This window comes from Schistocerca piceifrons, chromosome 2, assembly GCF_021461385.2.
Source record: "Schistocerca piceifrons isolate TAMUIC-IGC-003096 chromosome 2, iqSchPice1.1, whole genome shotgun sequence".
Classification (NCBI taxonomy): Eukaryota; Metazoa; Arthropoda; class Insecta; order Orthoptera; family Acrididae; genus Schistocerca; species Schistocerca piceifrons.
Window position 1 is genome coordinate 1,030,327,882 of NC_060139.1, and position 27,106 is coordinate 1,030,354,987.

At 40.2% G+C, this 27,106-nt stretch overlaps 1 protein-coding gene across 1 annotated transcript in view; it reads right to left on the reverse strand.

Annotated features, from left to right (window-relative positions):
• LOC124776571 (dehydrogenase/reductase SDR family member 11-like) overlaps positions 1-26,687 on the reverse strand; it is a 109,757-nt gene extending 83,070 nt beyond the window's left edge. Inside the window, exon 1 of the mRNA XM_047251617.1 lies at positions 26,477-26,687. Within this exon, the coding sequence (XP_047107573.1) occupies positions 26,477-26,614 (138 nt within the window). The 5' untranslated portion in view covers positions 26,615-26,687. The remainder of the gene's footprint in view (positions 1-26,476) is intronic.
• Between the last annotated feature and the right edge of the window lie 419 nt (positions 26,688-27,106).

Genomic DNA, 27,106 nt, shown 5'->3' on the forward strand with positions numbered 1-27,106 from the left:
CTGGGCCGGACGAGTCACATTTCAAACTGTATCGAGCAGATGGACATGTACGGGTATGGGTATGCAGACAACCTCATGAATCCATGCACCCTAGATGTCAGTAGCAGATCATTCAAGCTGGTGGAGGCTCTGTAATGGTGTGGGAGGTGTACAGTGGGAGTCTACGTACGACTCTGATGGGTGGCACCTACGTAAGCATCCTGTCTGATCACCTGCATCCATTCATGTACATTGTGCATTCCGACGGATTTGGGCAATTCCAGCAGGACAATGCGACACCCAACAAGTCCAGAATTGTTTCAGAGTGGCCCCAGGAACACTCTTCTGAGTTAAAAAACTTCCGCTGACAACCAAACTCCCCAAACATGAATATTAATGGGATGCCTTGCAATGTGTTGTTCACAAGCGTTTTCCACCCCTTCGTATTGTGACTGATTTACGGACAGCCCAGCAGGGTTCATAGTGTCAGTTCCCTCCAGCACTACTTCAGATAGTAGTCGAGTCCATGCCAAGTCGCGTTACGGCACTTTTGCGTGCTCGCGGGGGCCCTACACGATATGAGGCAGCTGTATCAGTTTCTTTGGCTCTTGAGTGTACTTGATGAAGAAAATGGAAACAAAATGAGGACGTCACTGGTGAAGTAGGGAATTACTCCGTCGGCGATGCCCATATGAGAAACCATTGAAGATACCACCAGTAAATTCGTCTGCATCACTGCAGAATATTTCGGATTCCTTGTGTCATTGATGGATCGGAAAATGGAAAAATATTGGATGCGGAATTGAAAGAGGCAGTAGCAGTTCGAGAAAGGCTAGCTATGACACTGCAGTTCATTCGAAAGGGTGATTCAGTCGTTACACTACGTATTTAAAATGTCAAAGAGTACGATATTGAAAGCTGACCCGAAATTTTGTGATGTGTTAATTGAATATTTCATACGGTGTTTGTAAGGTGATTCATCAATCCTCTCTCACAATGACAGCAGCGGTGTCGATGTTTTCCTCCGCGAGACCAGTAATTGGACGCCGGTTGAAATCGATTGTCTCCCTTCTTAACAGCAATTTAAACCATCTTCGAGCTGTGCTGTAGGGAACTCCATAGTCCTACCGTAACCTTGCGCAGATCTCAGCCGAAGATTTGTTAAGCTGCAGCAGAATTTCAACGCCGTATATTGTTCGTCACGCATTACCTCTACTGTTGCGGTAGGCCATAGTTAACATGTCTCAGTTTCATAAATTTAGACAACATTGTCCGTAGGAGAACAGTAAAATGGTGCTATAATTTGGCCAAAAGTAACAGTATAAATTCCAATGATATTTATTTATTATGACCAGGGAACATCAGTTCGATATAGTTTGTTATTTTTAATCAAATTGCACACCATTCAGAGGCGGGAAACAGGAATGCTTCAACGAAACAAGTACGGCGTTTTTGTTGCACATTAAGCTAATAGAATGCCACAAAATTTAATTCTATAGCTAGAAATTACGACCATAGAAAATTATGATCATTCTTTAGTGTACAGCCCTTGTATAATTGTTTAAATTTATTTGAGTTCTCCGATCTCGGAGCCTTATTTTTTGCATGTTCAACGTTTTTTCAGCAGAAAATTATGTTTCTACATAAATCTTTACCAACAAACAAAAGTACATATCTTAAACACCACTTAAATAGTTTTTGGCCAGTAGATTAATGAGCCTATGCAGCACAAAGGGGCGGTCAAATTACTTCTGCGCAAACTGCGCAACTAAACGGTTCGCACGATTGGGGGTGAAATAGAGGCCTGCAGTCAAAATTAAACGAATTTACATTATCAGAATTAAATTCTCTATGGCATGAAATCAAATTTCCTGAAGTGTATTTCAAAATGGCGGCTACTTGAAAACATAGGTACTGAAAAACTCTGTTGCTTTTAAATGCAAATAAATAACAAGCCTTATGGAAAATGTCTACCTTCTTAAATCCGAAACAGCATCCTCTTTTACTGAGTAGTGGTTTTTAAACCTGGGAAACAGTTTAAAAAACGATGTCTCAGGAAACCGCATTTAAAATTTTGATTTCGTTTTTTTATGTACGGTATATAATTCCCAATTTTTTTCGGATTACCATATATCTACTATTACTGAGTCACACAGTAAACATTCCTCTTCTTCGAAGATCTCATTTTGCAAACCGCGGAGCTCTCAGGCGCAATTCCAACCTCGATGCTGGTCTGGAACCAGCGCCGGTTCGAACGCTTGAGGTGTTACTCGCACCTTTTCGTGACGAAAGTGCAAGCCGTGGTGCAGATAACCACTCCCACGAGTTTCGTATTATGCAGGACACCCTTAAATCCGTCGTTGTAAATGACGCACGCCTGATTGTTATCAATTTGGACAACTTTTACACTCGAAAATATGTGTTTCGAACCATAAGTCCAGATTAATGAATTCAGTGCTTGATTATCGTTCTGCGTATAGGCTCAGAGGCATCCCGCCTTCATATTGTCGTTAGTAACGATTGTCGGAAGGACTGACTCAGCATAAAAATCTTCGGTGAATTCAGAGGCAAAGGAGGTAACAATGAGAGTGCAACGGGAATTCCATTGTTAAATGTAGACGAAAGAGCGGATAGGTGGAAAGAGTACATTGAAAGCTTCTATGAGGGCAAGATCTGTCTGATGTGATAGAAGAAGAAACAGGAGACGATTTAGAAGAGATAGGGGATCTAGCATTAGAACCAGAATTTAAAAGAGCTTTGGAGGATTTAAGATCAAATAAGGTAGAAGGGGTAGATAACATTCTATCAGAATTTCTAAAATCACTGGGAGAACTGGCAACAAAATGGCTATTCACGTTGGTGTGTAGAATGTATTAGTCTGGCGACATACCATATCATCCACACAATTCCGAAGACTGCAAGAGCTGACAAGCGCGATAATTGCCGCACAATCAGCCTAACAGCTGATGCATCCAAGCTTCTGACAAGAATAATATACACTAGGATGGAAAAGAAAACTGAGGATGTGTTAGATGATGAACAGTTTGGTTTCAGGAATGATAAAGGCACCAGAGAGGCAATTCTGACGTTGCATTTGATAGTGGGAGCAAGACTAAAGAAAAATCAAGACACGTTCATCGGATTTATCGACCTGGAAAAAGCGTTCGACAATGTAAAATGGTGCAAGATGTTCGAAACTCTGAGAAAAATAGGGATTTTAGGCTATAGGGAGAGATGGGTAATGTACAGTAGGTACAAGAACCAAGAGGTAATAATAAGTATGGACGACCAAGAACGAAGTGATCGGATTAAAAAGGATGTAAGACAGGGATGTAGCCTTTCGCCCCTACTGTTCAATCTGTACATGGAAGAAGCAATAATGGAAATAAAAGAAAGGCTCAGGAGTGGGATTAAAATTCAAGCTCTAACGATATCAGTGACATGATTCTTGCTATCCTGAGTGAAAGTGGAGAAGAATTACATGATCTACTGAATGGAATGAAAAATCTCATGAGAGTAAATCGAAGATAGATGAAAGTAATGAGCAGTAGCAGAAATGAGAACAGCGAGAAACTTAACATGAAGTTTGATGATCACCGAAGCTGATGAAGTTAAGGAATTCTACTATCTATGCAGCAAAACTACCAATGACGGACGGAGCAAGGAGGACATCAAAAGCAGACTGGCACTGGCTAAAAGCGCATTCCTGGCCAAGAGAAGTCTACTGGTATTAAACATAGACCTTAATTTGAGGAAGAAATTTCTGAGAATGAATGTTTGGAGCACAGCATTGTATGGTAGAGAAACATGAACTGTGCGAAAACCGAACAGAAGAGATTCGATGAATTTGAGATGTGGTGCTACAGAGGAATGTTGAAAGTGAGGTTGACTGATAAGGTAAGGAACGAGGAGTTTCTTCGCAGAATCGGAGAGAAAAACACTGACAAGGAGAAGGGACACGACGATAGCACATTTGTTAAGACATCAGGGAGTGACTTTCGTGGTACTAGATTGAGCTGTAGAGGGCAAAAACTGTAGAGGAAGACAGAGATTGGAATACTCCCAGCAACTAATGGAGGACGTAGGTTGCAAGTGCTACTCTGAGATGAATAGGCAGGTACAGGAGAGGAAATCATTGCGGGCGGCATCAAACAAGTCAGAAGACTGATGACTAAAAAAAAAAAAGGTCCATACACATCAGCGATAGCTTCAACAACTTGACTCCTCAGTAGTGGCTTAAGGTCAAAAGTATTCAGTGTCCAGTTCATCTCAGCTCGTTTCCATTTACACCATCTTCCAGAACAATAACCGTACTGGGGATTGTCGTTCGTTGAACTTATGTGACATTGTGTCGCCATAACCGCTTTTTTATCTCATTTTCGTGGTCGAGTACAAGACCTATATTGATATTTTCTTTGACACAGAATGTTACAATAGCTTTACACAGACGGAGATCCCGAACAGAGTCGTAAACTTCCCAAGAGCCGAGACAGGCTTCAGTGGTTGTACATGTGGTCCTATTGAAGCGTGATTTTTAGTTGTAAAGAATACATTAGCAAGAAAATCCTTTTGATCACGTATTCTCAAGACCACAAGAAGTCAAAATATATAAAAAAATAAATAAAAAAGGTTTCTTGAGACCTCGAGACCGGACAACCCCCTTAAATAAAAAAGCTACTTGTAGACATAAAAGAAAAATGGACGTGTACGAGTATGGAGACAACCTCATGAATTTATGGACGCTGCATGTCAGCAGGGGACTGTTCAAGCCGCGCGGAGGCTCTGTAAAGGCGTGGGGGGTGTGAGGTTCTAGTGATACGGGACCCCTGATACGTCTAGATACGACTCTAAGAGGTGACGCGTACGTAAGCATCCTGTCTGATCACCTGGATCCATTCATGTCCATTGTGCATTCCGTAGAACTTGGGCAATTACAGCAGGACAATGGGACACCCTAAACGTCCAGAATTGCCACAGAGTGGCTCCAGGAACATTCTTTTGAGTTTAAACACTTCCGCTGCTCACAGAACTCTCCAGACATGAATATTATTAACCATATCTGGGACGCCTTGCATTGTGCTGTTCAGAAGAGATCTCCACCCCCTCGTATTCTTACGGATTTATGGACAGCCCAGCAAGATTCATGGTGTCAGTTCCCTTCAGCACTACTTCAGACATCAGTCGAGTCCATGGCACGTTGTGCTGGCGGGGGCCCTACACGATATTCGGCAGGTGTACCAGTTTCTTTGGCGCTTCAGTATATTAGGGCAGTTATGTTTGTTGGGTTGGGTTGAGTTGTTTTGGGGAAGGAGACCAGACAGGGAGGTCATCGGTCTCATCGGATTAGGGAAGGATGGGGAAGGAAGTCGGCCGTGCCCTTTCAGAGGAACCATCCCGGCATTTGCCTGGAGTGATTTAGGCAAATCACGGAAAACCTAAATCAGGATGGCCGGACGCGGGATTGATCCGTTGTCCTCCCGAATGCGAGTCCAGTGTTATGTTTGTTCTTTATGACATTGTATATATATATTACTATATACATACTATCTACATACACTTCTTCACTTATTTTCTAGTCTCATACTGCACTGGTGTTCAAAATTAAAGCGACAAACCGGTATTTCCCCGTCCTGAGTCTAATTGACGATATAATCGTACAGACTGTCAACAGATGTCCGTAGGATTGTGTTCTTCACGGAAGACGACATTTCGCTCAACGGAAAACCAGGCTAACTATGACGTCAGGGCACCTATCAAATGTAGTAGAGCTTGCTGGGTGGTGTCACATCCCCAGATGCTGTGTACACAGTCACAGGCGGTGCAGTATGGCACAGAAAAGATTCCTACCAGACTCTCTAAGGTGGAGGACCACAAGAAAAACGGAAGCGGGATAGTCGCAAACTCATGTGCCGCTCTTTTGTTGAGTGGAATGATTAGTCTAATGATTACAGAGTATGGATTGAGAGGAAAATCGAAGAAAGTCGAAAGTAATAAGTAGTAGTAACGAGAACAACGAGAAACTTAACATCAGGATTGATGGTCACAAAGTAGATGAATTTAAGAAATTCTGCTACCTAGGCAGTAAAATAACCAATGACAGATGGAGCAACGAGGACAGAAAAACCAGACTAGCACTGGGAAAAAGGGCATTCCTGGACAAGAGATCTACTAGTGTTAGACATATGCCTTCATTTGAGGAAGAAATTTCTGAGAATGTACATTTGGAGCACAGCATCCTATGGCAGTGAAATGTGGACTGTGGCAAAACCGGAACGGAAGAAAATCGAAGCTTTTTAAATGTGTTGCTTCAGACGAATGTTGAAAGTCATGTTGACTGATTAGGTACGGAATGAGGAGATTCTGCGCAGAATTGTACAGAAAAACACTGACGAGGTGGAGGGACAGGATGATAGCGTATCTGTTAAGACATCAGGCAGTGACTTCCATGGAAGTAGGGGGAGCTCTAGAGGGCAAAAACTGCAGAGTAAGACAGAGATTCGAAAACATTCAGCAAATAATTGAGGAAGTAGGTTATACATGCTACTCTGAGATGAAGAGGTTGGCACAGAGGAGGAATACGTGGCGGGCCGCATAAAACCAGTCAGAAGACTGTTGACCCAAAAAAACGTAGGTCACTACAGTTGATGTACAATATTTTCTTCTACATTGCTATAAGAATTGCAATTCAAAAATTTTTTTAAAAATAAAAAGAAATTATGAAAAGAATTTTGTTACTCCAATATACTCGGGTTTGAATTACGTGGTTATATAATTACATACAGAATACTGTATACTGCATTGCTTTATTTACTCCTTGGATGTAACTTCTTCCTTATGCTTTATACGTTATGACTGCATTTCTGTAAGTTTGCCACTGCAGTGTCACCTGTTGGCAGTTCGTAACATTTTTGCTTTGGACTTGTGATTATCAGTCGTGTTTCATCTGTTGTGTGAATACGAGCTTGTGCAGTCGGTGCAACATGCATGATATTTTATACAAATCTTGTATTATTGACATGACGATGCTTCAATTCCTTCATGTATCTGGAATGACGTATTGCGACTTGGCACTATATATTGCGTATATGACGGAGATTTGTTCTACATCTATGTATATACTCCGCTAGCCACCAAGCGGCGAGTGGCGGAGGGCACAATTCGCACCAAAGTTATATTTACTCCCACTCGCGGATCGCACGAGGGAAAAACGACTGTCTGAGCGCCTCAGTAAGAGCTCTAAGGAATGGTGATCATTGCGCGATTTGAAATTAGGTGGTAATAATATATGCTCTACATCCACGATGAAGATCGGATTAAGGAATTTAGTGAGCAGCCCCTTCCGTTTAGCTCGTCGTCTACCTGCAAGTGTATCCCACTTCAAACTTTCTATGAGATTTGTAACGCTCTCGCGATGGCTAAATGTACCAGTCATGAATCTTGCCGCTCTTCTTTGGACCTTCTCAATCTCTTGAATCACACCCAACTGGTAAGGGTCCCATACAGACGGACAATATTCTAAAACAGGACGAACTAACGTACTGTAAGCAATTTGCTTTGTTGAAGGACTGCATCGCTTCAGGATTCTACTAATAACCCGCAATCTAGAGTTCTCCTTGCCCGTTACTTGTGTAATCTGATCATTCCATTTGAGATGACTTCGAATAGACACACCCAGATACTTGACGGATGTTATCGCTTCCAAAGACTGGGCATTTATTTTGTATTCGAACATTAATGGGATTTTCGCCTTGTTATACGCAGTAGGCTACACTTACTAATATTGAGAGATAACTGCCAGCCATTACACCACGCATTTATTTTCTAAAAATCCTCATTGATTTGTTCACAACTTCCGTGTTGGAAATGTGTACTTTATGTTGTATATATTCCTGTGGTGTAAATACGTCCCACTTCCTATTACATCTGACCGTTTATGCTTGAATTTTCGATCTATACGCTTTATAGATCCGATGGCTTACAGAAACCGGTCATCATAAATAAAATTATAATTAGCTGTCTTGGCTGTTGAAGTTGTTGCTTCTGTATTTCATACTGAACGTAAGCAGAGACCCTGAGAACGGTGCCACTCCAACAAAAATTTCGTTTTCAAGGTCTTGTACCACAGTCGGTAAAAACGGAAACATAATCTGTTGGGCAACGGGTGGCCCAAATTGGTGTGGGTCCTACCTGAGGAAGAAACTCTTGGGAGAGAGAGCGAGGCGCAGCAGAAGTTTCTAACGGAAGTTTCTATGACAGCTGTCGCATTACATAACTAAAGAAACAGTATTCACGACTCCTAAAGTAATGCAAACATCTGCAGATGGGGTGAACATAAAATGAGTGTTGTGTTTTGAGGCATTATTTGTTGAGGCGCCGAATCGGGAAATGAATGCCATTCATATATCGCCTCACCCCACAAATATTAACGTCACGGACGCTACAGTTTTGATTTAATTTGCTAAGAGCGCTGCTGTCGCGTCACGTAATGAGATGGCCCACGAGCTTAAGTAAGTGCTGAATAAGACCCAGCGGTCACCATAGCTTGCCCATACTTGTCTTATAGGATCGCTTTGTTGTCTGTCCGTTGGCATATCAAATAAAAATTTACGTCACACACTAAGGTGTATGATCGTTTGGCGGTGTAAAAAATTAAAACTTCTAGTTGAATGTAATTAAAAGATGCGGCCATTTATGTCACATTGGTAAGTGTCATGTATAATTTTGGAATCTCAATTTTTGGTATCTGAAGCGATAGCGAGAAAGCAGCGATGTTGTAAGCTGTATCGCAGAAGTTAAGCTAACATCGTTGACGTGTGCGAGGGCGCAGTGGAAGCAGTCAGTGATAAGCTTTAGTAGACTGAGGCAGTCGAAATTCTGCTGTGTTAGAGTTGGGCTGAGAATGTTAAGCAGTGTTAGAGTGAGGAAGCTATGGCAATATTAATATTCAAATTTACTGTCTCAATTTATCATTTTGTTCAATCATCATGATTATGAAACTGATTTGTGAAGGAAGAAATCTAATAGAATGTCAGGTAAACAGAAGAATATTACTCTTTTTTCACTATTGCTGCACCATCGAACTAACTTGGTTATTGTATGAAAGTTGTTGGATTTGAGAGACAGGAAAGTGTATTGTTTGCATGTTGAGAAGATCATTAAATTTAAAATCTGCTTTGAGCACTTTTTCTCAATATACAAAAAAACAAAGTGTTGACATTTTTGCGGATATTTCATTTTCTTACCAACATTTCTCTTACAATACTTCTAATGGATCATCCAACCAAGTATGTTCGATAAACTGTTCTATTTTCAATTAACAGAGAACTCATTGTACCTCTCGAGTGTCTTTGTGCAGATACAGTAATTTGAAACTTTGGAATAGCGGCGTGCAAGACAGAACAGTGCTACAAAGCGTTATCCAGATTTGCGCGGAATAGAGGTAAGGACAAAATATTATGATTTTTTTATTTATTCAGTCAGGGTCAACTTATGTTATTCAGAGACAGGTTTTGTGATCAAATTTTGCAAAGGCAATTACTCTAGGTTTCATGCGCAAGTTAATTATTCAGGCAGTTTATATTGTTCAAAATTCTTGCAGTCAGATTGCCAACTTTCACAGTATGATTTACTTCTTACTTTTTCAGTGCAGGTTGGCTTTCACATTACGACAGTTCATTTATTATCAAAGCTCTGGCTTACGGCCAGAAACGGTTGTATGTATATAGATAACATTCAACATATTTCGATGTAACTTCACTCATCAGAACCTATAGGGTACTTCCTGGTGATTTAGAATCAGGACATTTGGGAAGAAGCAAGGTTTCACAGTACAAGTAGGGGGGAAAACTCCGAATACTGTCTTTTGTCACTACACAACATTAAAATACCTATAATTTTCAGTGCGACAGAGTCCGCAGCTGCGATGAAGATTTTGAAAGTTTCTTGATGCCTTCAGCTGCCACTCTTCATTTCATCTACGATTGTACAATTAAGTTATACTGCTCCTAGTACTGGGTGATCAAAAAGTCAGTATAAATTTGAAAACTGAATAAATCACGGAATAATGTAGATAGAGAGGTACAAATTGACACTGCATGGGGGCTTAATTATATAAATATGAAATGCAAATAATTTTTTAATTTTTTAGTCGCTGTATGTCCGATTACGAGGTCTCGTAAACGGTTGGCCCTGACTAGTTTTAGTACGCAATCTGACTGCATAGAATAACAACAAGGAATGAAAGAAAATTTTCGTTAACACAATTAATTAATTAATTAAGTCCCCAGCAACTATAAAACCTACGAAACCAAAACACAAGTGTAATTGTTCTGTGTGTGGAAGTGTGATTCAACGTACACATCTGGCATGGTTTTTCTTCAATAAGACAAGAAATTTTAAATACCATTTATACTGAAGTAATTAAAAAAAATAGAAATACTATAATTGCGTAAGGAAACCAGAATTACACTCTAATACAAGAACACAAGCCAGATGCTTTGTTGACTGAACCTGTAATGACGCATTATTTAAGACATTGAGATAATAAAAAGAAAAGGGAATTTTTTTTTACCTTCATATGTATTGACGAAAAGCACTCTGATCATTACAATGTTTCCATTCGAACAACATCTGCTGTCTAGCCCATCAAACAACTGCATAAAACATGGAACAAGCACTCCTTACTACAACATCTCAACACCGACTCACTACTACCACTCCACAAGCACTGACTACTACCACATCTCGACAAGCACTCTCCACCACGACTTCTCGATAAGAACTTTTCACTACGACATCTCAGCAAGCACAGACTACTACGAGTTCTCGACAAGCACTGCCAGTGGAGGCGGCTGAATAATACTCTTTGGCGCAATCTCTGGCGCTGTGGCTCAGTGTAGCCACCTTTCAACACTCATGCTTGGAATGACATGGGGTTTTATTAGAACCCAAAAATGCAAAAGTTCACAAAATGTCCGACAGATGGCTCTTCATCTGAGCAGAATAGCAATAATTTGCATAACAAAGTAAGACAAAAGATGATATTCTTGACAGGAAACGCTCAATATGTCCACCATCATTCCTCAACAATAGCTGTAGTCGAGGAATAATGTCTGTCAGCATCCCTAGAGATGTCGGTCGATCACGATACACTTGCGACTTCAGGTAACCCAAAGCCAATAATCGCACGGACTGAGGTCTGGGGACCTGGAAGGCCAAGCATGACGAAAGTGGCGATCGAGCACACGATCATCACCAAACGACGCGCGCAAGAGATCTTTCACGCGTCTAGCAATTTTTTCTTGGTTCTAATAAAACCCCATGCCATTCCAAGCATGTGTGTCAATTTTTACCTCTCTATCTACATTATTCCGTGGTTTATTAAGCTTTCAAATTTATACTGATTTTTTGATCACCCGGTATATCTACTTGTTCCTCCATCAAAATCAAAAGTGTTACTAATGTATCCAACGTTTTAGATACTTGAAAGTGGCCTAAGGCCGAAATTGTACAATCGTACCTGAAAGAGAATGGCAGCTGAAGGCATTAAGAAATCTTTAAAAAAATTTATCGTAGCTGCGGACCCTATCGCATAGAATCACTGTACAGCCAGGCACAGGGTAAAGTACTACAGTGTCAGCGGATCAAAGTAAAGATTCTGAACGCCATGGAGGCAATCAAGTTTAACAAACAGTGTATTTGAGACAATATCACACTGAAATATGCCAGGATCAAAATTAGAAACAAATCTAGTGTGGCACAACATAAATAAAACAGTACCAACGTAACTGGGTGACCAGTGAAATCCGTGATAAATTTAAATGTAACAACAATTTAAATGTTAAACTATATGCATCTGATTTAGATCTTGTTATAGTGTCCTATTACCCTTACAAACAAATCCCTTCTTATCAGGAACTGATAAATTTGTAAGGTATATGGGTTCAAACATTCGACTAAGACATAAAAAGGAGAAACATAGGCTCACACAAGAAAAAGATTTAAATACACTCAATGAAAATAAACAGCACATGCAGATTAACTTCAAATTCATCCAGAAGGTTGAAAATCTGACCAACATTAGATTCACTCCCACAGAAATGAACGTACCAAACGAAGGTCTAAAATTTAACACGCAACCACACCACGGAAACAGGATGGTATACAATATTTTTGCAAACACTAAAGTAGCGCTTGATATGACCCAGTTGCCACCTTATGAGCAAAACCATATTACTTGTAAATTTACAAAAATAATACGAAACAAATATAAAAGGGAAGGACAGTGTTATTATACGTCAGATAAATAATAAGCTTCCAAAAATAATGCTGTTAGTGTAAAATCAGGTAAAGGAAATACGTTGATGATTAAGTCAGAAGATTACAACAGAAAAGTACTAAAATTTTTAGACAAAAATAATATCAGAATTATCGACCGGGATCCAACCAACAGATTTAATGCAGAAGTAAAGAAAGCACTAAAAAGATGTAACTTCATATTCACAGAAAAAGATAAAAAGATTCCATTATAATGAATCCAACAACACCATCATTGCGTACCCAGCCCAACATACATAAACAACAAATGCCGATTCGTCCAATTGTTAACATGGCTAATAGCCCAGCATATACTGTCAGTAAAAAGCTAAACATTCTCCTTCAGCAGTATTACATATACAAGAAAGAATACACTACAAAAATTGTTACGATATTGTTAATAAAATTAAGAATATAAAAATACCGCCACTGCCGGTCCCAAGCCCGGGGCCTCATCCCGCAAGTGATGAGGAAGGAGGAGGGGGAGGAGTAACACCTCGTAAAAAAAAAAAAAAATCCTGGGTCCATCTGGCTCCGGATGGTAGCACCCTGTGAGGGCCCCTGCATAGGGTTATATGCGAAGCCCCAAAATCCAGACACGTCTGCGTGACAGCCACCGGTACTCTGGTCAGCGTCTGTTGGCTCTGTGAGCTCGGCTGTAAGTTAACCTTCTGGAACTCAAAACTCCACTCGAAATTATGTGAGATCCTCCGTGATTTCACCACCAATACCTCAACACAAACCAATAATCATGACAGAACAACGGGAAAGAATCCACTACCCTGGGCCCCAGTCAGTAAGGCTGGGTAATAGACCTGATCATCGGATTCCAGGGGATCAGGCATGTCATGAAGAGAAGAATCGGAGCCTCTCAAGAACCATCAAGATGAAGAAAGTATTTTACATGGGAACACTCAACACCAACGCACTACTGAGGCCAGGTAAACTGAAACAATTAACAAACGCCATGGATAAATACAACATCAAAGTTATGGCAATACAGGAAACACGATTTACAGATGAGAACCATTTTGATTCTGAAAATTACAGAATATATAAGGGGGAAACCAGCCATAACCATCCCAGGAAGAAATCTCAAACTCTTCGGGACTGGTTTTGCAGTACATAAATCGATACTTGACTCCGTAATAGATTTCACCTCAAAATCAGAAAAAAATGTCGTCACTCACGATAAGATCTGGAAACAAAGCCTATACATTAATCAATGGACATGCCCCCACAAACAATTATAACAAGAAGAACCCAGAGGTGAAAGAGGAATTCTGGGAAGATCTGGAAGAAACTACCAGCAAAATACCCAAGAATCACATAAAAGTGTTACTAGGAGACTTCAATGCCCAGTTAGGCAAGGAAAGAAAACTCCGAGACACGACAGGGAAACACACGGCCCACATGAGAACAAACAAAAATGGAGAGAACTTGATAAACTTCCGTAGAAATTTTGATCTGAAAATCATGTCAACGCATATCCAGAAACCACACAGAAAACTTGTAACTTGGAAATCCCCCAACCATGCTCTAGGAGAATTTCACGTAGGAATATCCACAAAAAACACCAGAGAAATAATGAACGTAAGAACAAAGAAAGGAGTTTTCGAAGCTGATCATCCCCTTCTCCAAATTAAAGTAAAATTTATACACAATAGACAAATCAAGAGAACCAACAGACCTTTCAGAACAGATCCAGAGTACCTACAAATAAACAAGAAAGAAATAATAGAAGAAATTACGAAAATCAGTAGCAACAACTGGACAGAACTGTCAAAAAAAATAAAAGAACTGATAATATTGGGGCAGCCACCGAGAAAAAGGAAACACCGATGGTGGAACATGACATGCGACAGGGCCATAGAAGACAGAATACAAGCCTGGAAAAAATTTAACGGCCATAAAACACAAGAAAAATGGGAGGACTTCAACAGGATACAGAAAAACACTTCAAAAATAATCCGAAAAGAAAAAAGAGGTTACGAAAACAGCAGGTTGAAGGAGATAGAAGAAGACTTCACCAGAAACAACACACGAAATTTTTACAGAGTATTCCGAGAAAATATGACAGGATATCAGCCACCAAGCTTATGCTTCAAAAGACAAGATGGAACACTGGAGACAAATTCGAAGAAAAACTGTGAAATAATAGCCAGATACTTTGACACGTTACTTAACTGTGATAAACCAAAACAGAGATTACAGTTTACAAAACCAGAACCTAACCGGGACTCCGAAACCCCAACATATGAAGAAATCGTAAAAATAATAAAATCATTGAAAAATAACAGAGCACCAGGTGAAGATGGACTGATTGCAGAAATCTGGAAATTAGGCCATGAAAACATAACACCCAAAATTGATAGTACAATCAAAAACATCTGGGAAACATAAAAGATACCAGAAGAATGGAAGTCAGCCCTAATACACCCCCTCCACAAGAAAGGAGACAAAACAGACGCTAATAACTATTGAGGAATTTCGTTACTGCCTGTGGCATACAAAATTCTATCAAAAGCTCTGTTAAATCGCCTAGAACCTCAGTTAGATCCACAGATAGAAGAATACCAAGGAGGGTTTAGGAAGGGAAGATCATGCAGTGAGCAGATCTGGTGTCTGAGAACATTATTAACAGCGAGAAAGTCCAGAAACACCACAGTAACATTTGTTGATTTCAAGAAGGCTTACGATTCCATAGACAGAGAAACACTTTTTAATACACTAGAAGAAATGAAGGTAGACAATAAGACCAGAAAACTAATTCAGGAAACATTAACAAATACAAAATCAAAAGTGAAGTTCATGGGCGAGATCTCAGAATCTTTCGAAATCAAGAAAGGAGTGAGACAGGGAGATGGCCTGTCACCCATTTTATTTAACGCTGTTTTAGAGAAAATAATGAGGACGTGGGACAAAGGAGTCAATGGGGTAAAGATGGGAGAGAGAGAAATAGAACCATCAACATAAAATGTCTGGCCTTTGCCGACGATATAGCCATCATTACAAATGACAGAAAAGAAGCTAGAGAAGCCCTAGAGATATTGCATGAAATCGCAGCCAGAACAGGACTACAAATACCATATGAAAAAAACCAGTACGTGGGCACAAAATCTACAGACAGAAGCCCATTGATAACAAAGTACCGAAAGATAACACAAGTAGAAAGTTTCAAATACCTGGGAGAGATTATACAGAAAACAGGACTGAATTCAACAGCCAATGAAGAAAGGGTTACAAAACTACAAAAAGCATACAGACTTACATGGAACCATTACAATAAAAGAAATATTTCCGCCAATGCCAAATTAAGACATTACAAAACAGTAGTCTTACCTGAGGCCTTGTATGCCTCAGAAACAACAGTAATCAGAAGAAGAACTAAAATCAAGGAAATGGAAAAGCAAGAGAGGAAAATTCTGAGAAAGATCTATGGGCCAGTTCAGAGACAGGGGATCTGGATAAAGAGACCAACAGAGGAATTGTACAAACAGGCAGAGACAATTATAGACAATATCAGAAAAAGAAGGGCAAAATTCTATAGGCACATTCATAGGATGAATGAAAATAGGCTGACCAAGAAGATTTTTAACATAGTGGTGACGAATAAGGTGAAAACTAACTGGGTAAAGGAAACCATGGAAGACCTCAAAAATCTAAACATCTCCACAGAATAAATATCAAACAGAGGAAAATACAGAGAAAAAAATCAACAAACAGAAATTCGAAGAAACAACAAAAGAGAAGAAATCAGGAAAGAAGTGGACAGAAGAGAGAAAGAAGAAACACAGTGAATTTATGAGAGGTTTTTGGGAAGAGAAAAGAAAGAGACAGAAACAAGTGCCATGAATTTGAAATGTACCAATTTATGTACCATATTGTCATTGTGAATAGTGATTGTGTTTTAACGCTCTCCTTAATGGGGAATTAACGATAATAATAATAATAAAAATACGAGAAAATGGAATACTTTTATCACTCGATATATCTAACATGCCCACAGATATTCCAGTAACAGAAAATTTAGAAACCATTAAAAACAACTTTCCCAAATATAAGACAATCACTCAAGGTGAAATTTGTGAAATAATAGAACTTCTACAATTAATCAATTCCTACAGTTATTTCTCATTTCAGAATAAAATTTATCTCCTGGAAGATGGGATAGCAGTGGGCTCATGTTTAGCAGGTATATCAGCTGGTATTGTCGCTAACACTTTAAAAGGAAAATTTTTTAACAAGCTCACTCAATCAGCCAAAACAATTCGTCTATTACTATAGATATGTCGATGACATCTTAATCCTGTTCGATGGCAAAATAGATGAGTGCAACGTCATGCATTCGCGGTTCAGCAATTTGCATCCAAAAATTAATTTCACTATGGAAAGAGAAAAAAGTAAGAGCGTAAACTTTCTGGATTTAAAAATTTCAAACGAAAAGTCTGAACACATATTCGATATCTTTTGTGAACCAATGGCAACAGACAATTATCCACAACCAAACATGCCACCCGAGAGCACACAAGCTCGCATATTTTCATTCTATGTTACATAGACTAAACAACTTACCACTGAAAAAAGAAAAAAAATTGAGAAAGAACTAGATCTTCTTCGAAATGGTTATCCTAAAAACTTGACACGTTATTCAAAAAGGAAACCAATCAAACACATGCTAATCCCTAGGATGAAATAACTTTAACTAGAGACAAAAACGAACCACAGAACAATAAAGTTCTTGTATGACCATATTATTTCCGACAAAATTTCTCGATGTTTCAAGAATACAAAATTATACACCAGTTACAGAATCACTAACAATCTACAACGATTATTGAGACACATACCACGTCAATCAGAACCGTTTTCACAATCAGGAATCTACAAAATTAACTGTGAAGAAAGCCCAAAATTGTATATTGGGCAAACAAGAAGAAAAGTTAGAACACACGACAATAAGCGACAATAACCAATTCACATTTGCTGCATACTTAAAAGACACCAACCACAAAATACCTAACACAAATGGACCACTTCAGATATTACGTAAATTACAGAAAGGATGTAATGGAAGAAATTGAAATTTATATCCATCTAAAAGATCAGTCAAACAGAATTTTAAATGAGAAAAAAAACCGCGAAATGGGAAACTCCTAGACAACTTTCTACCAGTTCTAGGGCGAAACATTATAGAACCATAGAATGTAAAATTTTCGCTACACTCGTTAATAAAAATATGACTGTAATGCGAACATTACGCAACCATAAAGCAGTTTTTACTCGACTCTCGTAGTTCTCAATCCTGTTTCATTAGAGTATTATGACAGATTTCATATATAAAATCTTTCTACCAACTATTCAAACATAACGTGCTCCCACAGTGAAAAACAAATATTTAGAAGTTACTTTAAAGAAATTACATACAGTCTTATTCACACCAATGATTAACGATAATTAAATATAACTGAACATAGAAGCATATGCAGGTTAACAAATTTCTGTAAAATACGTGGGCCTGATATATAAGAGCTTTGCAACAACTGCTCGAACGTAACGTGCCCCTAAAGTAACGTGAACATCTCGAATCTATTTTACGACGATAACATGGTGTAATATGAGCAACGACGCACATGGCATTATTTACTACTAAAAAATCATCCATAAAGTAAGTTATAATGCGCCTAGTATATCTACAGGTATGGCTTGTTCCTACATCAAAATCAGAAGTGTCACTAATGTATCCTACCGTTTTAGATGCTTGAAAATGGCCTGAGGCCGAAATTGTACAATCGTACATGAAATAAAGAGAATGGCGGCTGAAGGCATAAAGAAATCTTTTAAAAAATATCTCGTGTAGCCGTTACAAGTTACATTGCATTCATCATCCGCCAAATACATAATAGAAGAATATTTAAATCTTCCCCCTCTACATACGTAAATTGAAGTCTCCTGCGCGCTTCTCTTTGTATGTCTGGACTGATACCATGAAAAAAACACTCAGGATTCTCGAGTGCCAGAATGGGCGAACTATCTAGGTGCACTGGATGCATATTTACGTTTGTAGGGAATCCTCAGTGCTCGAGTCGTAGTAGCACTTGGCCAAATTTTTATTTAAAATCTGAGACTGGCTGCTGAAGGATCACATTTATGTAGCCTCTCATTTTTTGCTTATTGGTCAAAAGTTAGATGCGGTACCCCAGAAATTCTTCTCCCTTTCCAACATCTTCTAATGCTGTAGTATTAGGTCGCTGAGGTGTCAAAAATCATGAGATACGTAATAATATCGTGTCGGACCTCCTGCTGAATGGCGTAGCGCAGCAACTCGACGTGACGAGGACTCACAAGTTTCGTGCAGAAATATTGTGTCATGCTGCCTCTATAGCCGTCTATAATTGTGAAAGTGTTGTCTATGCAAGATTTTGTGCACGAACTGACCTCTCGATAGCGTCCCATGTCGGGCGATCTAGGTGGCCATATCATTCGCTCGAAATGTCCAGAATGTTCTTCAAATCAGTCACGAACGATTGTGGCATGGTGACATAGAGCACCACCATCCATAAAAATTCCATCGTTGATTCGGAACATGAAGTCCATAAATGGCTACAAATGGTCTCCAAGTAGCCGAATATAACTGTTTCCAGTCAATGATCGGTTGAGATGAACCAGAGGACCGACTCCATTCCATGTAAACACAGCCCACAACATTGTGGAGCCACAACCAGCTTGTACCTTGTTGACAACTTGGATGCTTGGCTTCGTGGGGTCTACGATACACTGGAACGCTACCATCAGCTCTTACCAACTGAAATCGGGACTCATCTGGCCAGATCACGGTTCTCCAGTCGTCTATGGTGAAACCGATATGGTCACGAGCCCAGAAGAGGCTCTACAGGCGATGTCGTGGTGTTAGCGAAGGCACTCTTCCAGAATGAAATTTTCACTCTGCAGCGGAGTGTGCGCTGATATGGAACTTCCTGGCAGATTAAAACTGTGTGCCGGACCGAGACTCGAACTCGGGACCTTTGCCATTCGCGGGCAAGTGCTCTACCAACTGAGCTACCCAAGCACGACTCACGCGCCGTCCTCACAGCTTTACTTCTGCCAGTACCTCGTTTCCTACCTTCCGAACTTTACAGAAGCTCGCCGGCCGAAGTGGCCGTGCGGTTAAAGGCGCTGCAGTCTGGAACCGCAAGACCGCTACGGTCGCTGGTTCGAATCCTGCCTCGGGCATGGATGTTTGTGATGTCCTTAGGTTAGTTAGGTTTAACTAGTTCTAAGTTCTAGGGAACTAATGACCTCAGCAGTTGAGTCCCATAGTGCTCAGAGCCATTTGAACCATTTTACAGAAGCTCTCCTGTGCAGGACTTCGAGTCTTGGTCCGGCACATAGTTTTAATCTGCCAGGAAGTTTCATATCAGCACACACTCCGCTGCAGAGTGAAAATCTCATTCTGGAAACATCCCCCAGGCTGTGGCTAAGCCATGTCTCTCTAATATCCTTTCTTTCAGGAGCGCTAGTTCTGCAAGGTGCGCAGGAGAGCTTCTGTAAAGTTTGGAAGGTAGGGGACGAGGTACTGGCAGCTGTGAGGACGGGCGTGAGTCGTGCTTGAGTAGCTCAGTTGGTAGAGCACTTGCCCGCGAAAGGCAAAGGTCCCGAGTTCGAGTCTCGGTCCCGCACACAGTTTTAATGTGCCAGGAAGTTTCAAAGGCACTCTTGTCGGTCGTCTGCTGCCATAGTCCATTAACACCAAATTTCGCCGCATTTCACGAATACGTTCTTCGTACGTCTCACATTAATTTTTGTGTTCATTTCAGGCAATGTTGCTTGTCTGTTGGCTCTGACAACTCCACGCAAACGCCGCCACTCTCGATCGATGTCAGCGACTGCTTGTCCGTGGTGAGACGTAATGCCTGAAATTTGGTACTCTCGGCATACTCGCCACACTGTGGATCTCGGAATACTGCATTCCCTAACAATTTTCGTAATGTTCCATGCGTCTAGTTCTAACTACCATTCTGCATTCAGTCTGGTAATTTCCGTCGTGCGGCCATAATCACGTCGGAAACGTTTTCACATGAATGACGTGAGTACAGATGACGGCTCCGCCGTTGCACTGCCGTTTCATACCTTCTGTACGCGAAACTACCGACATCTGTATATGTGCATATCGCTACGTCATTACTTTTGTCACCTCAGTATATCATGCAGCCTAAAATCAAGAAACGAAGATGCACATGAAACTGGACTCTGATTCGTGAACTCGGGTATACTAATGCAAACATCTACCTACTTCCCTATCTGGGTCTCGTATCTGTACAATACTGAATAAAGATGCTTGTCCTATATGTCACCACAGTGTTGCCAAGTGGCCTCTCTCTTAGTCCCATTTTCTTCCGAAAATATGCACGGGAAGAAATTAGACTAGAGAGAGTTTTGTTCTGTTAATACGCAAGGAAATGCGCTATGACGATCAGGAGCGAGACTTTTGTTTCACGCTACACTCTTATATTGCGCAACAGTATTGTACAGTAAAACTTCTGAATACCAGACATCTATCTCGAAATAAAAAATGTTCGCTTTTAATCAGTACCTGCTATCCAGAAAGGATACAAATACAGCATACAGTACAGTATGTACAGTGTACTGTGGATAGAAATGTACAGTTCTATGTATATTGTATAAGTAAATTACGAGGTGCTTTGATAAATCTAGTAAATTTCTACGAAAGAAGTGAATATTTTCTTGCGCCTTTACGTTTGGTAAGCTTGATTATTTCAAGGATCGTATAAAGAATTTTGCAATTAACAACGAACAGTTCATTGTTGACAGCCGTTTGAAATGGTCAGCGTGTTAATTGCAGTTGAAAATGAGAAAACCGAGTTTCGGGCTGTTATTAAACATTTTCTACATCTACGTTTATACTCCGCAAGCTACCCAACGGTGTGTTGCGGAGAGCACTTTACGTGCCACTGTCATTACCTCCCTTTCCTGTTCCAGTCGCGTATGGTTCGGCGGAAGAACGACTGCCGGAAAGCCTTCGTGCGCGCTCGAATCTCTCTAATTTTACATTCGTGATCTCCTCGCGAGGTATAAGTAGGGGGAAGGAATATATTCGATACCTCATCCAGAAACGCACCCTCTCGGAACCTGGACAGCAAGCTACAACGCGATGCAGAGCGCCTCTCTTGCAGAGTCTGCCACTTGAGTTTGCTAAACATCTCCGTAACGCTATCACGCTTACCAAATAACCCTGTGACGAAACGCACCGCTCTTCTTTGGATCTTCTCTATCTCCTCCGTCAACCCGAGCTGGTACGGATCCCACACTGATAAGCAATACTCAAGTATAGGTCGAACGAGTGTTTTGTAGGCCACCTCCTTTGTTGATGGACTACATTTTCTAAGGACTCTCCCAATGAATCTCTACCTGGTACCCGCCTTACCAACAATTAATTTTATATGATCATTCCACTTCAAATCATTCCGCACGCATACTCCCAGATATTTTACAGAAGTAACCAGTGTTTGTTCCGCTATCATATAATCATACAATAAAGGATCTCATACAATAATACAGAATTGGATGACGTTCATGCGGCCTGCGCACCGTGACTGAAGACCATTTACTTTTGGATTAATGAATTTAGACGTGTTCGGAAAAGTAGCGAAACGAAGCGCACTCCCACATTGCAGTTGAGGCCACCGCAAAAGAAACAATTCACAAAATCCATGATGCAGTAATGCAAGACCACCGAATAAAAATTCGTGAAATTTCTGAGACTGTAGGCATCTCAACTGACCGTGTGCGTAATATCCTGCGCGGAGAATTGGCTATGAAAAAATTGTGTGCGTGGATGGATCCCGTGATTGCTCACAGTCGATCAAAAGTGTACCCTGTACAACATTTCAACACAGTGTCTGACGATCTCTGATAGTAATTTACAGGACTTTTTGCGCTGCTCTGTGACTGTTGATGAAACCTCAATCCATGATTACACACCAAAGTCAAAACAGCAGCCAAAACAATGGACAAAGACAAGGAGCCAAGGAACATTTTTTTAACTGGTGACTGACGGCCCCTGTTTCTCTTTACTTTTTGATTCTGAAGAAATCGTTCTCATGGATTATTTGGAAAAAGACAGAACAGTAGGTGGATCCTATTATGCTTCATTGTTAGATCGTCTGAAACTTGCGTTGGCTGAAAAAAGACTAAGGTCGGCATGCAGAAAAATGCTCTTTGACTAGGACAATGCACCATCCCACACATCAGCGATAAAAATGGCAAAAGTGCATAATTTAGGCTTTGAAATGCTTCCTCATCCACCCTGATCACCAGACTTAGCCCCAAGCGATTCTGCCCTAACTTGAGGCCGGCCGGAGTGGCCGTGCGGTTCTGGGCGCTGCAGTCTGGAGCCGAGCCACCGCTACGGTCGCAGGTTCGAATCCTGCCTCGGGCATGGACATGTGTGATGCCCTTAGGTTGGTTAGGTTTAATTAGTTCTAAGTTCTAGGCGGCTGATGACCTCAGAAGTCAAGTCGCATAGTGCTCAGAGCCATTTGAACCATTTTTTAAGACCTAACTTAAAACTCTGGCTTGCTGGGAAGAAATTTTCATCAAACGTGAAATCAATAGTGGCAGTCAGCGAGTATTTTGCAATATTTGAAAGAAACTGTTTTTCTACTGGGATGAAAAAGTTGGAGCATCGCTGAACCGAGTGTATGTCATACGTCGGGGAGTAAGGTGAGTTGATTTCGAAACAAACAATTTTTCTTCCTTTTTTACTAGACTTATCGAACCACCCTCGTAGTCAAGATTTATCTTTGTTTAAGTACAAATCCGCGAAGAACGGAGGTCATACGTAATTGTACATCCGCACTGAAAATACTGGACTCATATTATAGGATAACAGTGCTGTGATTGTGCAATAAATTCATATAGTGAATGGATGATATAGACGCTAAAGGGCAGTAAGGATACCACTTTTCATAATCTTTTTTGCAGAGTGTAACTATCGTAATTATAGAGGTTGTCGTAAGTGTAGCTCACCAGTTCTATATCTTACGGCAATGACATGTGTGAGGAACGCAAATTAGCAGCGTCTATGGTATGTTTAATGTACTGTGCATCGCCAATGTTAAAGTGGGATTGCTGCGTGACTTTCGTACAACACTGTTTATATTTTGCACAAAGTCTGAAATTTGAACGTTATCTGGTGACTTCAAAAACTAACACTTTATTATGGCAAGCCGACTAACTTTTAATTAATGGTGCACTACAGAGAGACACGGACACGTGGCACTACTTTTAAACATAGTCTCCATAACTATGTAAACAACGATCGGAACCGGTGCCGGCCACGGAATCATTCCAGAACCGCTGTTAGACCGTCCGCATCGTTAGAAAGTCCCTCGAGGTGTCCTTTCAGCTAAATAAAAGATGGAAATCGCATGGTGCATAACCTGGACTTTTCGATCAGTGTAAGAAATGGCGCCGTTGGACTTCTTTACTCTCAACTGGAAAGTGCTCCAATACTTAACTGCTCGTGTTTCTGTCACCAGACAAGCGTCATATGGAAGACGTAGGTTTGCTGTTCTAGCGTTCCTCCTTGAGTTTTACATATATTGTGGTTAGATCAAGGTATCACGGAACAATGATTCTGGTTGTTCGGCGACACATTTAGTTTTATTTTGCTAATGCACCTAATGGTTAAAGCTGTAAGTACAAAGTTTCTTCCTTTGTGGTATAGGTATGAGTAATAACATGAGTCAACAGCCGTTTTGTACATGGAGTCTGATGTAGGAATTAATTTGTATTTTGGTACGTATAAGTATGTAGAATCCGAATCAACCTTTCAAAATATTCTAGCACTGCACCATAAACAAGAAAATTGATGGAAGGTGGAACCTTTCATTCCAAACTCACAAATATCGCCTTAGCTGCTGGTCCTCTTTCAGAACAAATGTGAACAGCTGTTTGGGCAACGGGATAGATGATAACTATGTTTCTGTCACAAATGACCTGTCCGAGAGCTGCAAGAACATGAGGTGCATTATCCCGCTTAAAATTCAGATGTTACATTCCTACCTCAATTTCTTTCCGGTAAATTTGGGAACCGTAACCGATGAATAGTGTGAACACTTTCACCTAGACGACTGTACGATAGAACGCAGTTACCGAGCTCACTTTGACACTTCGATGATGGGCGACTACTGCTGGGGGTATTGTTAAGGAGAATGATCAAGAATACCGCTGTCACATTTTCCGAATAACAGAGAAGGTAAAACTTGTAAGAGTGTTGTGAACTAATTTATACCTCCTATTGGCATCATATTCAGTATTAATGGACTCTAAAAGTCAATATATGTATTTATTGTTTGTTTTAATTCTGTCAATGTTACTGTTTTTGATTCTGCTGTGTACCTAGGAAGTGTGACGTCACTGAGAAAAGTTGATTTTATCGGTGAGTTCAGCACCCCAGACATTACACAATTACATTTACAAACCGGATGCAGAAAAAAAGTGTTAATTTGTTGATTAGTGTGACAGGTCACCAATAGAAGAAAAATAAATCCTGCAAGAGTAATGATAGCTAATATTACTATGAATTAACAGTGACCTCAACATAGTGCCTTGAGTTATGGTATGATTTAACCCCTAAGCACACGTATAGGGTAAAATATACCCTGCCGTAGTTTTGTTGTTAGATAAATTGCACAACTATGACCTTCAACATAATTTTCAACCAAGTGTCCCTCCTTGTAAGAATGTGTAAGTTCCCAAGTTTCTCGCATTACCTTGTTGAGTAAAGGTGTGTTTTGTATTGCCTGGGTAGAAAATACCACGCGCATGTGATAACGTGCCCACTGAACTTTAGGAATAAACTGCAGATTCGAACAGGATAAAGACATGGCATTCTCTGTAGAACATTGTGCAAACAATATGAGATAAATAATGAGTCTGAAAGCTACGGTGACCACATTTCAGAGAATTGTCTTAATACACATACTGAGTAAGAGGCTGCAACATCTCAAGCAAGATATAAGGGAATAATCTGCACCACCGTCACTTATAAAATCTGCTGTGAGGTGTCTTACTGAAGTCGGAGAGGCAAGACAGAAGAAAGCTAAATTGTCTTCTGGGGGATATAAGATGTCACCCTGGAAAAAGGACCAGAAAACCGAAACGTCTTGCAAGACCTGCTGTAGGTTAAAATGTAAGGTACATTAATTTTCATTTTGTGAAAAATATATCAGCAAAGATTCTGATTATATAAAAGACACTCTCTAGAATACACTGTCTTGTGAGATTTATTCTTGGTCATAATGAGAAGAGAGTGTTTACACCTTAAAGATTATTAACTACAGCTTTAAAATACTCTAAAGTTGTGTTTATACACGTACAATCCTATTACCTAAGTAGTTTCGTGAAAATATGTGTTTTTAGTTCGGGTAAGAAATATTACACGCGATAGTAATGTAATAAAAATTAGCGCTTTTGCACACAGTCAGTCGGGATAACTCTACCACTTTTTCTATTTTTTGAAAATTTTGGACACACTATAAGTTACACATCACAACAGATATTCTATCATTTAAAGCTATAGTTACTGAGTGTTTGGGAAAGTGAAAACGTATACTAACAATGTCCTATTAGAGTAAAATTTCTGTTTTAATACTGGTAAAAAGTCAAACCATCATTTATGGTAACTTTAGACCCGTCTTAAAAAACGTATTTCTTCTATATCTAATGCTTCAGGTAAATTTAGATCGTGCCAGAAGGAAAGTAGATCTTAACAAGAAGTAAAAACGAACACAGTTAATTCAGTAGTGGGGTATACTTTGAAATATCAAGATCTTTGCGTACACCAGGCATTTTTCGATATAAATCAGTCTCCAGAAGCTCTCTTCAAAGCCAACGCAATTAAGACATAATCCCAAGCTTAAGTGCTTGTGAGAAGGTGGAAAGACAACTGAAATACCGAATAGAAACCACAAGGTAATAAAACTATTAGCACAAAATAATGCACGTAGGTGGAGCAGCAGTGATTTGAAACAAAAGTAGTAACTGATATGAAGACACCTTGACTGGCAAAAATTGATTGAATGTAGTGTTCAACGCGTTCTTGATAATAGAAGTGTTATTTTACCCCGTATATATTGCAGTGGTGAAGCGTCCTTACCTTAATTTTTTCGACCCTCCTGGCCATTCCCACGACGGTGAGTCCATGCTTCAGCAGTGCCTGCACTATGGCAGCACCGATGCCTGCGCTGGCGCCAGTAACCAGTGCGACGCGTCCCTTGTATTTCTCGATGCTCATCGCAGTGTCAACTGGCGTACTGGCACTTCTGCGAGGCTAGCTGGAGTCCGCAGAGACTGCGAAAAGTCGTGCCAGTGCCCGCGGTTTATTCTTATAGACCTGACCTTGCGAGAGTATTACGTCACGCGTCAAGGCCACTGGTCAGTTTATCTCGGGAACTACGCACAACCGGCTCAACTTCAGGCACTCGTGTATACGCATGAACAGGTTTTGCACCGTAGATATTCCTGCGTCAGGCGGAGTTCCACAATACTTTCAGTCAGGATCTTGAACTTATTATTTCACATATTATCAGTTTTTTGGATTGCAAAAAATAGTATAAAACTGTTTGATAAGTAACAGAATCTGTTTACCGCGGTTATAGCTATTGATCTCTGTACACTTCACTTTATTTTCAGTTGGCTATTAATAACATTTTCCGTTCTGATGGTTCTGTCGCTACTAATAATAAATCAGTAAACCCGTCGTATCTATCTGTCTTTGAACACGCTA